The sequence below is a fragment of the Plectropomus leopardus genome, chromosome 14 (assembly GCF_026936395.1).
Source record: "Plectropomus leopardus strain MGB_pleo_1.0 chromosome 14, ASM2693639v1, whole genome shotgun sequence".
NCBI lineage: Eukaryota > Metazoa > Chordata > Actinopteri > Perciformes > Serranidae > Plectropomus > Plectropomus leopardus.
This window is the reverse complement of record NC_142189.1, coordinates 9,182,096-9,197,452: the sequence shown is the minus strand read 5'-3', so window position 1 is coordinate 9,197,452 and position 15,357 is coordinate 9,182,096. Positions and strand designations below refer to the sequence as shown.

Below are 15,357 nucleotides of genomic sequence, written 5' to 3'. Positions count from 1 at the left end.
GTAAAAAATATTTCAATAAAATGTCATTTGTGAGAGACAATATCATCCAGAGAGGAAACAGGGGGGCCCCACAGAGACTGATCATAGGGCGCAGAATTTGGTGCTACGGCCCTGATCGTAATCATAAATCATCTTAACTAAAATCCACTGTTATTACTACTGATTGTAGTTTAGCCCTGTACTGCAGATCTGTGTGTGGTTTGTCCAAGCGGTGTTGCCGTACCCCAACAGAGGGGCCTATCACTCGACTGCTGCGTCTACATACAGGTAATGTCAAACACTGTCTTTCTATTTCATAACTTTAAAATGTAATTTTAATGTGAGTGTTTTAGACTTTATCATTGTCAATTGCTGTATTTTTTGAAAAGTTAGTGTGTTTTTAAAATTGTTATTTAAAAAAAGGTCAGTGTATGCAGTTTTCCTGCACAGCCTGAGGTGTTCTGCACCCCCAATCAGTCTCTGTGGTCCCCCTCCCCATTTGATTCATGTGTCTCTCACACACATTTTATTTTTTATAAACAGTTAGTTTTCTTTCTTTCCCTTTCTTTTGGAAACTTGATGTCCCTTTCTTGAGTAAAGATGTGGCAGTGTACGAGTGTACGTTGGTGTTTCAGCAGGATATAGCTGCATTTAGAGATGGATACTAGCGCAAGGGCGTTTTTAAGTGTGACACACACACACACACACAGACACCCACACACACACACCTTAAAATGGCGCTTAGTCATCACAACTTTGAGAATGCCTGATGCAAGAATATTTTTTACAAATGTATTTATTGTTTTACAGTAATGTGTACAGCAGACCTGCATACAAACCTCTACACACATATACACATATAATGTACAATAACAGTTATAATGTATTTATACATTATTATTACATGCTATGGCATAAAACTAGGTTAGTTAAGAAACAGAGGGAAAGTAGGGGAATTCAAATAAAATACATGAAAATGAAAGCGGGAAAAAAGTAAAGGAAGGGCGGTGGATGATATTTAAACTTTTGTCAGAGGATTTGATATAACTGAGTTGATCTAGTGAAGGCCAAATATCTCATGATCTAAGATTTTTGTTTCAAAATGCTTGAAATGGTCAGTTTAGCTGTTAACTTTCTAAAATTTCTCCTGGGGGGAACTGGGTGTTACAGAAGCCCTGAGGAGTGAGTGAGAATAGGTTTTTTTCTGGTGATCCACTTTCTAAGTTCAATCTTTTTTTCATGTGTGAAATAGAGTGAAAATTTTTTTTTTTTTCACTTTTTTCTCGCAATTTTTTTTTCTTTTTTTCCCACTCTATTTCACACATGATTTTTTTTTAATTTTGGAACTTAAAAAATGGATTACCAGAAAAAAAAAAATCTCACTTGCCCCTCAGGGCTTCCGTAGCGTATGGTCCCCCCCATGTTAAACAGATGATTACGGCCCTGTACTGTACAGTAGCTAAGATCTAAACATAACAATAAACTCAGTATTTTAAAAAAAAAAAAAAAAAAAGAAAAGAAAAAAAAGAAAAAAGTTAAAATAAAGTTCATATCTGTAATTTGCATAGTAAGCATCAGTGCACACTGTGAAAAATAAATTGTAAATGTATGAAAATAAAACGACCTTTGTGCTCATTATGTGAATGTTTGCCTTATATTGATCACTAGAAAGGGGGTCAGGGTGTACCCATTTTTTATTTACAATATTTAAACTCTGCATAACTGTGAAGCAATGGGAGGGCAAATCTGAACCAGCACTTTTTTTTTTTTTGGGAGCTGGTAATTGATTCCATATTAGCCTAGCCTAGCCTGAGAGCACTCGGAGAGATATCACTGTTGCGCTTTCTCCAGCGTGGGCTGCAGCTACAGGAGCTCAGGAAACTTCACACAAGACTGCGGGACAGCACGCCTCAGACCGCCGCACCGCAGAGCAGGATCAGGACGGTAAAGGTGCGTGTTCACCTGGAGCTCACTGTTACAGAGACTTGTGACATGATATAGAAGTATAGAAAACTTGTAACGGTTTCTCACACACAGTCTGTGTTTACTTTGGTAGGACGCTTTAACCATGACAGCCAAAAAGCCGCAGAGCATGCTCCGAGAAGCCTCTCATCAGATTATAGCCGGTGGATCCGCAGGTAAATCCAAACACTTCTTTCACTTCAACTTCTTCACACAACCCGATTCAGATTACGCAACCGTTTATGGAGCGCGCACGCTGCTAAGTAGCATAGTAACAATGATACCAGTTAAACAAAAAAAGTGCAGTGACGTCGGTCTCAGTCGCCTTCCCACGCGAGCGGCGGAGCTGCACGACATGTTTGTGGATGTTTAATCGCACATGCGTAGATAATCAACGACCGAATAAGTTCTTAAGAGCGACTCGGTCAAAGATTAAAATGTAAGCAAGATAGTTCACATGCTGGATAACTGCAGTGTTCACGGAAGAGACACTGAAGCAGGAAGTTTGCGCATGCGTAGTGACTACATTTACTCACGTACTGTCGGCTACTTCAGTACAAATTCAGGGCCCTTACTGCTGATTATTGTAGTTTTAACTCCAGGCTTTAATTGTACTCTTAAAAACATATTATTTGGCTAAAAACAAAACAAAACAAAAAAGTTTGCATCAATATTTTTGAGTTATGACAACTTACATACAACCAGTGCACTGGTACATTGAGTTAAGGTAATTTTATAATCCAAGGCATTTTTCAAGTAGCGTTTACTTAAGTAAGGAAGTAATAAATATAAGTAAGAGTATATTTCTATTTTTAATCTGAATCTGCAAAAAAACTAAGGGCATTAAATTAATGCAGTGGAATAAAAACTGCCACATTTCCCTCTGAACCACAACACAGTAACAACAACAACAACAACAATAATACTACTACTTATAATAATAAATGCTGCACTGCTTTTTTTTCAATGTTGTATGTCAATAATTTTGTATTTTAAAAGCAGCAAACAGGGCAAATTAGTAGTCTAATCATGACTTGTACTTAAGGCTGCTGCTTTATAATGAAATATTGACAAATGTGTAAAATAATTTGCTATTTTTTGCTCATTAAAGTAAATGTACGCACATGTTTAAAAGGTAGAAAAACAAATGTGTAGCCTATTGGCATTCCAATTAAAATGTAGGATAACAATAATAATACTAATAAATAGGAAGACCACACCTGCTTTAATGTAGTCTGTAAAATGCATAATTCTAAATCTTTAGAATTTTACTGGTAATTCTCTGCTTTTTGCCGTATGTATAATGTACAATAGTGTGATTCACATAAATTATATTATGTTATATTATATCATATATCACACTGTTGTTGCAATTCCAATTCTGGCCACCGGCAGCAGCACTCAGCCCGGCAGCTGCTGAACAGCTCCGGTCAATACATGAAGAAGAAATTCGGCGCCTTATTTGGTAGTTTGTTGGTTTGTTTGGTTTGTTTACACTTCGATTTGAAGCGTCGGAAGTCAAACCTCTGCTGTCGGATTGTCGTGTTTTTGTGATTTTAAACCTGCATGACATCGTTTTTTTACTCCTTACAAGTCACCAAAATGTTGCCTCATACCTGGTGAGTCTGCACTTTAAATATTCTTCTCCTAACGTTTAATATCAACGGCTGACTGAAATGCTACATGCTAACGGTTATAAACGAGTTTAATGACAAGGTTTTTGTTAGCTTTGAGATTTCCGCTGATTGTAGTCGTATATCTGCAGGATATTGGATTTGTGACATATCTTTCATGACAAATGTACTGCTGAAATGTGTCCAGTCTAAATTTGTAAATATTGTTGTGGTATTTCCATGGGCTCGCTCGCCATCGTCATAACTTGGTTGTTAGCCGTTTATATTGGTGCTGGAAAAATATGGCCTAAAAGCTTTCCGAGTGAAAGATGGATAGTAACTCGGATGTAAGCTGTGGCTTCAGTTTTGTGATTGCCTTGTTACGTTAGTGATTCATTTTACAGAAATATACATTAACGTTTAATGGCTGAATAACTGAATGTTGAAAGAGGAGCCGGTGTATCCTAACTATATATATAAATTAGCTTATTATTCACATGTGTTGGCTTTTACGTTTCCCCTACTGTATTGTCTTGTATATTGAACTTGTGACATATCTGTCATTATAAATGTGTAGCTGTAATGTGTCCACTCTAACTTTTTCCATCGCCATCACAATTGAACTTGTTCGTTAGCCGTTTTCCACTGTGAAGGGTGTTTAGTGACCAGGATATAAGCTGTAGCTAGTTTTACAGATATATATTGCCTATAACGTTTAACGACTGAGTGAGTGAAATGTTGGAAGAGGACTCGCTGTATGCTAACGGTCATAAATTAGCCTAATGAGAACAACATTTTCTCCTGTGTTAGCTTTGAGTTTTCCAACAATTTTAGACATAAATCTGGCAGGATGTCGGACTTGTGACGCATTTTTCACGGTAAAGGTATTACCGCACTGTGTCCAATATAGTGGCACTTTCAAAGGCTTGATAGCAAACATCACACTGTATGTGATAAATGTTTTAGTAGAAAATAAATCCGCAAAATAAAACCAACTTGGATATGAGATATGGCCGCAGTTTTGGGCCTCTTATGTAATCGCTGTTTTTACAGACATGGCGTTGGGAGTGTAGTTTGCAAGTTTCTTCCTCATAAGCTGCCAAAATGTTGTCTAGTACCTTGTTAGTTAGTGCTTTAAATATTCATCCCCTGACGTCTTTTATTGACAGCCGAGTGTCTGAAATGTTGACAGATGAGCCGCTGTTTGCTAACATGATGAATAAGCATAATCAGAACATTTTCACCTGTGTTGGCGTTAAGATTTCCGATGTTTGTAGTCCTATACTTGGCAGTATGTTGATTTGTCTTATTTTCATGATAAAATTACTATTGCAACGTGTCAAATCAACATAATGCACACATTTTGTGGCATTTTCGTAACGTAAGGCTTGATGGCCATCATCGTGCTGCACTTTAGCTGCACTTAAGCTCAGGTTTGGTGTTGACCTAAAAATGCCTAACCAAAACCTTTTATAGTGAAGGTGCTTCCTTTGTGACCTCAAATCTCCATATATTCCGTTTATTTTTTATTCAGTTTTATTTTAGTGTCTTCATAATATTTTTTTGTTTTTTTCCTATATCCTACTAGCCCAATGCATTATTATTATTATTATTATTATTATTATTATTATTATTATTACCACCAGAGATATAAAATTGACCTTTTTCACAGCAGACACTGTGATTTGTCATAGTCAGGAAAGCACAGGTGAAACTGATAAATTGTTGTTGTTATTTAATTATTATTATTAGTATTTTATTATTATTATTATTTTTAAATAAATTTATAAAAAAGGGGGGATAGGATTTGATAAGTATTTACTTCCTCATACTCCCTCTAGAGCATGAACTACTTATGTTGTTAACTGAATGGGTGTAATGATATTCTGGTTTTGTTTTTCTTATTTAGGCCTATATTTTATTTTCATTCTACCATTTTATTTGGCATGTTTGCAAAGAAAAAGAAAAAGAAAGCATTGACGATGACTCAGTTCCAATAAGTGTCACAGTAAGTTATTCAAGTAAGGCTGTTTGCCCAATACCAAGGTCTCCTCTAAGTGGAATGCAGCTGTCATTAAAGAAATTGAAAACACTCGTGCTTTTCCCACGATGACATCTCAAAATGTGTGCCGTGAAAAAAAGATTGAATAGAAGTCACGGACTGTCATGCGGAGTGCTGAGTCATGAATTGCGTGAGCAGAAATTTAACAAGAGTACAGACTGTCCCAGACAGAGCACACGTCCTGTCCAACCAGGAAGTGAGCTGAAGTTAACCCTCTCGACTCTTTGCTTTTCTTTTCTCTTTTAACCTTCACAAAAAACCATCCGCTGTGCCTCACACTGTCTGTAGTGACGTAATATTGCGTAACACGACGGACACGTCGCCAACTCGTGTTTGCTGTGGGGCAAAGTAGAGACAGCTGGTGAGAGAGTATTTTGACAGTTAGTCTTGGTATGAGCTGCAGTTTAGGAGGAAACCCCCCCAAACGTCTTCATCTTATGTTAACTATAACTTACTGGCTTTCAAAATGAAACTCGTGGAAGTCACGTGAGTTGAATGCTAGAGGTGAAAAAACACGAATGAACTGATTTTGAATGACGTTTTTGTTGCAGTGCCAAAAGTTGACCTCTTCTTCGGCTGTACCCGCTATGTAACCCATATGATTACTATATAACATGCATAACACACACCCAAATGATCACACCTATCATGCCCCAATGATTACCAGATCACTGAGCCAAAACATGGCTTTAGTGAAAAAATAAATATGTGGAAAGAAACAAACAGGTAAACTATCTGTAGATTAAACTGATAGTGGACTGATATGTAATTTGAGAAATAGTGCGCACTGAATCATTGTTGCATTATTCTTTTGGCTCTTTTCTGTGGGCCTTGTATTAAGGATTTATTATTTAAGAATCAGAAAATGGCAACAGCAGGAGGAGGTCCAATTGCATGAAAACATAATGAATTCTCCTTTGTGTGTCTTTTGTCATGCACATTATGTAAAGGAAAAACCAAAGTCAAGGTTGGTAGCTAATCATTTTACCTTACTCAAATCTTTGAGCCAGGTTGTGCAAAAAGAAGTCTCTGGAAGCGGTGTATTTTGAAAAATATAGCACTGCTGCTGTTATTGGTGTTGCAGGTGTCATGGTTTAAGCCTTTTCATGGACAGTGAATCAGTGACGGTGAACGAGTAATCATTGACGCTACATAAACAGCTACCGTGAAATGAAGTGTCAGTTCTCGCTTGCTCTACATGTGCAGTTTAGCCACCAGCAGTCCAGGACTGTGGTTGTATGTATTTGTGGAATGAATGTGACGCAGTGACATTTTGTGGCTGCTCAGTGAAAACCGGTCATTGCATAAATGTTACACAACGTACAGGATACAAAATCACGCTAGTAGAAACAATTTTTACAAGTTTGTTTAATTTATAAAAGCCTCTCACTGCTTTTGTGACAATTGTGTCATCAATTTGTGGTCCTTAATGTAAATTTTACATCTTATACATGATTTAATATTCTTTACGTTCTTATTTCATACACCAAGTTGTATTTTATGGACTTATCATTTTGTTATTCATCACTTAGCTGCTGATGCTCGTTTGTGGAGAGCCAGCTTTGCAGTCAAGCGCTAATTGTTCAGAGAAGAAACTATGATGTGCAAAATGATTTCCTTTTTTTACCGAGTTGTGAACAAGTATTACAAAGTTATCAAACAAGCAAGACTGTGTAGTGACTGACAGTGTATAGACTGTCTATTTATGGTGTTAGTTTTTTTTCTTCCTCTCCATCCGAACAACCCAACAGCTGCAAACAATAAGGACCACAAAACTCTTTCCTCATGTTTTTTTTCCTGGTGTTGTTGCTGTGCTCACTCACCACGTCGATCATCAACACTGAAGGGTGTTTTCTGTCTTTCTGTCCACAGTGTGCAAAGTTTTTAACAAAGGCTCTCTAGCCTCATGATCAGTAGTTTTCATATTCAGAAATCACAATAATACAATCTGTGTGTTTCAGTACCCATTCTACCATATTATTTGGTACCACAAAAACAAATTAGTATGTCCCAATACAAAGTATGTCAAATGTGGGGTGCCGGAAATACCAGGATGTTCTACTGCATCCGGTCACATTTTGCAGTACGCGAGCCAGCATGCTTTTCTATTCTGACTCACAGTCCTCTAGCAGGAGATGCATCACATCTACTGATCCACAATCAGATGACTGCACGTTAGAAGCTGCAGTGACAGGCGACAGCGCATTAACTTACTATTACTATTAACTTACTGATGACCAAACAGTTAAAAGTGAATATTCATTCTTTATGTAAACAAATAATAGATAGTCAGAAACAAAAGATATAACAATAAGAATAACAGTGACGGAGAAATGCATATGCAATTTTATCATTGCATATTTAACAAATTAAAATTAAGATATATGCATTTATAACTTACAAGTTAAAGCTACATACATTGTAAATTAATAACAGCAAAACTCTCTGGTTTGAGCTCCGTCTCTGGCGAGCTTGGCGAATGGCATTTTGTTTTATATCCAAGGTAACAGATTGATGAGCGAGAGGGTCAAAGTTCAGAGTACAGTGCTATGAAGAAGTAGTATGTCGTGATTGTGTACATATTGCGTGAAACAGTACAAATGTTTTAAGGGCAGCTGCAGTAAGTAAAAAGAAAAAGTATGTAATTTGAAATTTAAATCTTTCCTTTTAGAGATGCCAAAAATGTACTTTTATTAATATTTCATCAAATGTTTTACATGTGCACGTGGGCCTCTTTGAGTAGAGGAGCATTGCTGGTGATATAGTTCAATTTTTCATATTTAAAATTTCTCTATACAAACAGTAGAATGGGAATTGTATATTACTATTGCACAAAATGACTATAACCGATTTAAGTGACTCAACAAATGCTTAAAATATCTCTTTCCCAGCTTGGCTTATAGCCAAAGCTATGTTCCTCTCCCTCCATATACCAACAGATCTTCAGTTGTGAATCCCAAATCATGTACTCTGTTTCTTATACTGCCTCTACTGCATTTATCATGGAGCTCTGCTCTCTTTAGCTTGCTCACTTGTGTCTGTTGTGTGTCTGAAAATGTTTCTATGTGTTGCAGTCTGCTCTTAAGGGGTTAAAGAGGTGTGTCAGATGTCATTGTTGTTGCAGTTCCAGTGGTTACTGACAGAGGTTGGTAGAGGTCCTGTAATGCCTCAATGAATAATTCACTCTTTAAGTGTCATTATCTACTTCTAATCTGTGTCAGAGCCAGTAGAAATGTGTATGACACCCGGCGCTAAGTTGCCACTCCGTCCTCTCTCATGCTGTTACAGTTAATGGTGTAATCTTTTTACGGCTCCAGAAAATCACACAATTTCAAAAGCTTCTCTAAACAGCTTGTGCAGTTTATTCCAGGTGTTTTACAGCGGAATGATTTTGGTTCCAAAAGTCCAATATTTACCCAATTTAGGCCAACGCTTTGCTCTCATACAATGGTTTATTTTAGAATGAACCAACAGTGGCTTCCAGCAGTAGTAAATGCAGTGCTCTGGCTTTTCGTTTGGCACCTTTTATACTTTCATGTCTTATTTTGGGAGCTTGGCAAAGATGGCCACATTACCATCATTAGTATACAGTGAGGACTCTGATCAGCTGTTTAACTCTGGGTCTGTTGGTCAAATAAACTTAAGTCGACTTGGAAATAGTGCGTAATGTAATTTAAATTAGTAACGAACACCTCTTTTCATGCTGTGAATCAGTCATTAAGTACTCTGGATGTGACTTGTCTCAGATGACGTTTTTGAGAGAAATGATGTATCAGCGTACTCCAGCTTTGTTGCTTGTCCTATCTTGTGTACCCCTCATGAGCCCCTCATGAGGGGTCTGACAAACTGCTGTCCTGAACCTCCAACCAGAGGCTGAGGCTCTCGTCTGTCCTCACCCAGAATGATTGGACAGACGTTTTCACCCTGAGCAGAATGACCTCAGTGTTTCTCCTCACCTTCGCTCTACCCCCCTTTTTAGTTTCTGATTCTGTCGATGAGGATGGAGACAGACTGCTGTTAATTTATGTGCAAGCCAGACGTAGAGCCTATAAATAAGATGTGAGTTAAGGAGAAAAAGCTGCTTTTAATGCACAGTTTGGTGTTCTGTGGTGCGAGCTTGCACCAGTCAGTTTTACCTCTATGTTGAGTGCTGGTGTAATACAGTGTGCTGATTCTGTGAAACTGGTACACATTTTTGTGTGTTTTATAGCTGAAACGACTCATTGACTTATAAGCAATAAGCAATAGCAACTTATAAGCAATAAGCTTTATAAGCAAAAATGGCAAGCATTCGCTGGTTCCAGTTTCTTAATTGTGACAGTTTGCCTTTATTACCAGCAGCAACTACAGGGCTGGTATTGTTTCCACCTTGTGAGTCTGTGTGTGTGTCGTCATGTCATAATGTGGTCCTAGTGATACCTATTTTAGTGGGAACTGTCATAGAAGCTGTTTTGCCAGGTGTACTATGTGTGTCTGTATGTCCGTCTGTGGATCAAGATAATGTTGCAGCCGTGCAAGATGCAGTCACAAAACGCCCTTGGCCCACATTTGTTCTAATTCTTGGATCACTTTATTGCAGCTGTAGCAATCCCATGGTAAGATGGTCTCTAGTCTTGGGCAGTGATTCCCAACCTGGGGACAAGGATAAACCTGAGGGGTTAACATGATGCTTAATGTGATAGATTACAAAGTGAGAGAATTTCTACTTCACAAATTTGCAGCCTTTTTTAAGATATTTTCTTTTTTGCCAAACATTTGGTAGTTTAAGCTTTTGGCAGGCTTATTAACTGTATTAAAATGACACTATAAGAAATTAAACGTTGAAATGTCTAACTTGTATACCTGTGACATTTTTGATGAGGGGTCGCATAGACACTGCTTTTAGTAAGGTGAACATTTTTAGTAGTGTTGGTTAGACTAAAACCAAACTCTTTGACTGCATCATCCAGGGCTTTAGGAAATTGTCTTAGCGATATTCGATATTTGTGTTATTTTCATATTGTATAGTCGTAATCCCAATCAATTAATTGTGAAAATAATCAGCAAATTAACTGATAATAAAGATAACTCTTAGTTGCAGCCCTTGTATGTCGGGCTGAAATTTAAGATTAATTTCACTGTCGATTAATCTGTCAACTATTTTCTTGATAAAGCACGTAGTTGTTTGGTCTATAAAATGTCATAAAATGGTAATAACATTTATTTTGTTGTTTCCCAAAGCCCAAGTTGATGTCCTCAAATGTCTTGTTTGTCCACAATCCAAAGATTTTCAAAGAGTTTACTGTGATAGAGAGTAAATAAACTAGAAAATATTCACAATAAGAAGCTTTAAATGGAGAATATTGACTTAGAAAAAAAGTATTGAGTCAAATTATTGTTGATTAATTGTTTTAATGTGACTTCTGTGTTTGCTGTAGTTAATTACAGTGTATTCAAGACTTTGCATGAGTGTGTTGTAATGAGTAACATTTCACTCTGCAGCGCAAATGTCCATTCTCAGTTTGTCCACAAGGTGGTAGTAGTTGCACACTGTATCGCTTATCATACTAAAGGGATGTTACAACTTTTTTGTGGTTAGGTTTAGTCATGACTTTTGGATAAAGGGGGGCAGAAGTGATGTATGTGTCCTCTGCAGAGAAAAGCAGCAAGAGTGTTTGTAAAAGAATTCTCAATCAAATTTATGTTCTATTATTGGGGAAAAAGTCTATTTAAAGATGGAAGTAGAGGCAGAGAAACGTCATTAAAATAACAATGTCATCATGATTAAATACACAGTAAAGCAAGTTTTAAAAGTCGAAACTGGAAATCTCTCTAGTTACATGCACATTGCTGTAATGTTTTCTCTAACTCCTTTGTTATTTCCTTGGTGGATGCATTTTTTAAAACTCCATGAGTAAATCGATCCGTCTCCAGCAAATGGACTGTGACGACATGAGACAGACGCCCCGCGTGTGATTACTGCAGCTCTCCCTCCAGACTGTCAGAGCCTCGCTCAAACTGCACTGCAGCTCTCCCAGTTTAATTGGTTTTAAACAGTGAACCTGAAATCAGTCGGGAAAGAACAAATAAAGCCACTTAGCCTAAATGAAGGAAAGGAAGAAAAGAGGAGAGGGAGGAATCAAATAAATAAAGTCAAACACTGAGTGTGTGTGTGTGTGTGTGTGTGTGTGTGTGTGTGTGTGTGTGTGTGTGTGTGTTTGTGCACGCGCTTGTGCCATTGACAGACACTGCAGTTAGCAATGAGCGATTCCCGAGTGGCTGCACCAATCACAGGCGAATTAGGCCTAATATTTATTTCCAGAAACAATTGTACATGTTTCAGCGGGGCTTTGATTGAACTCCCGGTGGACATGTTGTAGACAGATGTTTAGATGACCTCATGTTTGAAGTAATGTTGATTCTGGATGGGGTGCTTCTTGGACTGTTCCTCTAAATCAGCTCCCTCTGCCTCGCTTTTTTTCCCCCCCTCAGTCTGGGAGGGCATGCGGAGACTCACGTCCTTCATATTTTAATGTGCGCTTTGGCTCGCATTAAATAGCACTCATTTACATTTTTTGTTCCATCCTTGACAGACAGATGTCCATGCATGGGGGTCGTGGATGGCTTGGTTAAAATGAGCCATGATAGTGCTGAAGGATGGCTACTTAACCGGACACATCTGTCTTTTGTTCGTAATGCTTCTCCATATACGTGTCGGTTTCAGAACAACGCCAGGATTTACCATGAAGGCAGCATTTCTGACAAGCTTGTAAACATGATACATAATAGAAGTGATCTGAGACATTAATTTGAGTGAATTTCTGCTTCATGAATAAATTGCATGCTGCAGGGTGCACAGGTTATAATGAAAGTAACCCCTCATTTAATATGGAGAAATGACAACACACCAACATTCCTAAAACAAACACAAAAGATTTATAATCTCCGGCAACTAATTACCGTCCTCAGCAAATGTGAATGATCACAATGTCAGAAGAAATTAGTTGAATGCACACAGGCATTGAGTCTAATGGGAGTTTAATTATTGCACTGCAAATTTCTAGCATCTTAAAATAGATTGTATAAACCCAGAAGGTTAACTGGCATTACAATGCAGATGATAAAATAATGAACAGACACAATTTCGGTGCCTTTGGTTAGGTATTTTAATTGAGTGACAAATATATAATTTAAAAAATATTCTTGCAAAACAATCAGCTCTAACATATTCAGAAGCAAAAATGGCTGCAGTTGGTCACTGTTAATTTGCATCAAATAGTACATTTAATCAAGCATGGTACTCAAGTAGAGTCCGAGGTACTTGTACTTGAGTAAATACTTTCCATTTTTTGCCACTTTATACTTCTATTCAACTATATTTCACAGGGACACAGCACCTTATTTTTCACTGCATTTATTTGAAAGCGTTACTTTGCAGAGTCAGATGATTAAATCAAACTATAATAAACTAATGATGACAGATGAAACTACTCTGCAGTTTATAAAATAATTCAAATTAGCTCCAGCCTTATCAGCTGCAACAATAAAGTGATGCACACATGAATACATCAATGTTAATAATCCAGTAATATACATTATTCTGAAATAAGCCATTTTGCATAGTGAGAATTTTAATCTTTGAATTATTAAATTAATAATAATTGTAATAATTATTACAGTATAGAATTGTTCTATACTGTGATGCTGCTTTTTATTTCAGTAAAACATCTGAGTACTTCTTTTACCTCTGGTGCTAAACAAACATTATCACCAAGCCCAGGGGAGTATTTATGGCTAATTTTTGTTCGTAGCTTTTGCTTTAAAAGACTTCAGTAATGTGCCATTTGGCCGACTTCCTGCGCTACAATCAGCGTAGCTAATGGCTGCGTTGTGACAGCAATATGCCTACGAAGATTCTCAGTCATCCAGGTCGGATAAAGTCAAACAAGAAGTCCCTAATGGCTGCTTCTTAAATTAGCAATGTCTATTAAAACCCCTGTCGAAGTTCCAAAAACTGTTTCAGGGTTACTTAATAAAAAAAATAAATTGAAACATTTTTGTTTACAGCAAGACCATTGCAGTAGAAATCAAGACTGCATATTATGACTTGATTTATCGATTAAATCCAATATGTAATGCCAGCTGCAAATTAAAAATATGCAGGAGGAACTTGTATGACTTTTAGTTTCAGCTGTGTCCACAGGTGAGGCCTTTTACAGGCTTTAGGCTGCATATGAATCATCCTTATTTGACAAGTGCCATCAATTTTCTCTGAATTTACATCTGCCCCGGACGGAGATCTGTCTCTGTCAAATGTTGGATGTAACAGAGAGAACTGTATCCTCAAATAAACGCTGAAGCATTGTAGCCAAAATATTCTGTAAGGTGTAAAAAGTCTAAAACATGCCTGACAACTAAAATGAACTGAATAAATGATCCCAAAAGAGCCATTTGGGTTTTTAAATCATCTGTTTGTGACATGTCAGGTCAAAGCAAAACAGAGCAAGCTTGTATTCTAGTAATGTTGTTTTAAAGACGATGACCTGTTTTAATGCAGGTACTCTGCAGGCTATAATTAGATACACTGATGCACTGAAAGTCTGGACTGAAATAAAAATGTGTCTCAGTCCAGTGAGGGCCTGTGATGTGATGTATGAGCCGCAGTCGAGCTCATGACGTTATCTTAATGACATGATTTATGAAAACGGTTCACTGGCAGAGGTTGGGGGACCGGAGGAGGCCAGTTGTTGGGGAGGAGGACTACGCTGTTACCGCAGAGGCGGCCTGTGTGTGAAATGAGTCCAGCCAAGACGCAACATGAAGTTACTGAATTGTACTTGCTCGAGCATGTGCATGGCTGTTTTTCTGCAACGAGCCAAGAGAGGCCGCATGCACTACTGCAGAGACTTCTGAATCAGCTGCTGTTAGTCAGCGAGCGTGTCCGGTGGGTTATTGGGTTTTGGGTGATGCACCACTGCACCATTAATGACATGATGGCATTATAGCATAACATATAATGTTACATTATTGCATTCATAATTAAAGCTAATGCCATTAAAAAGCTAATAGGCTACAAATGTTCAATAAATTTTTGATTTTAATCGATAATAATTGGGCTTTTTTGATAGTTTAATACTATTTTTCCACCAAGCAAACAGTAGTTATAAAAACTCTGTCACATCGATTGACATTAAAAAATATGATCCACTAATTGTGGAAAAGAACACTCAGTCAGTCTTAAAAATGTGGTGTGTATGATGGTTTGGTGGGATGTCACAAATTGTACAAATTGAGTCGTCCCAGGAGTGATGGTGTGAGGTCAGCGGTGGCTAGAGTACCAAAAATCTGTACTCAAATAAAAGTCCAACTATTCCCACAAATAAAGTAAAAATGAAAATTAGCGTTTGTGAAACCATCTGAAGAAAGTGTATTTTAAAAAGGTACCTGGTTAATAAAGAACTCAAAGCACGTTCCATTTTAGTATATTTTAGGGTTTTCGTGCCGTTGTAAAATAATGAAAAACCTTGCTCATGTTGTAAAAAAATATTTTATTTTTGTTATTTAAGTTTTTTTATTGAAGTTTTTCCATTTAAAAAACGTCGACACAAATAGACAAGAAAACCCAGCACAGACTAAAGAAAAGCACAGCATCATCTCTGCAATGTTCATAACATTCATGAATCAAAAGTTATCAGATGACCCATTCTCCAAATCAAGCCTGGACACAAAAAGAAGTCCCTATGGCACAGCCAAAGCAAAAAA

At 37.4% G+C, this 15,357-nt stretch overlaps 1 protein-coding gene across 1 annotated transcript in view; it reads left to right on the top strand.

The window, feature by feature from the left end:
* Positions 1–1,578: 1,578 nt before the first annotated feature.
* slc25a21 (solute carrier family 25 member 21) overlaps positions 1,579–15,357 on the top strand; it is a 119,125-nt gene continuing 105,346 nt past the window's right edge. The window contains exons 1-2 of the mRNA XM_042501311.2: positions 1,579–1,929; positions 2,036–2,117. Of these exons, the coding sequence (XP_042357245.1) occupies positions 2,048–2,117 (70 nt within the window). The 5' untranslated portion in view covers positions 1,579–1,929; positions 2,036–2,047. The remainder of the gene's footprint in view (positions 1,930–2,035; positions 2,118–15,357) is intronic.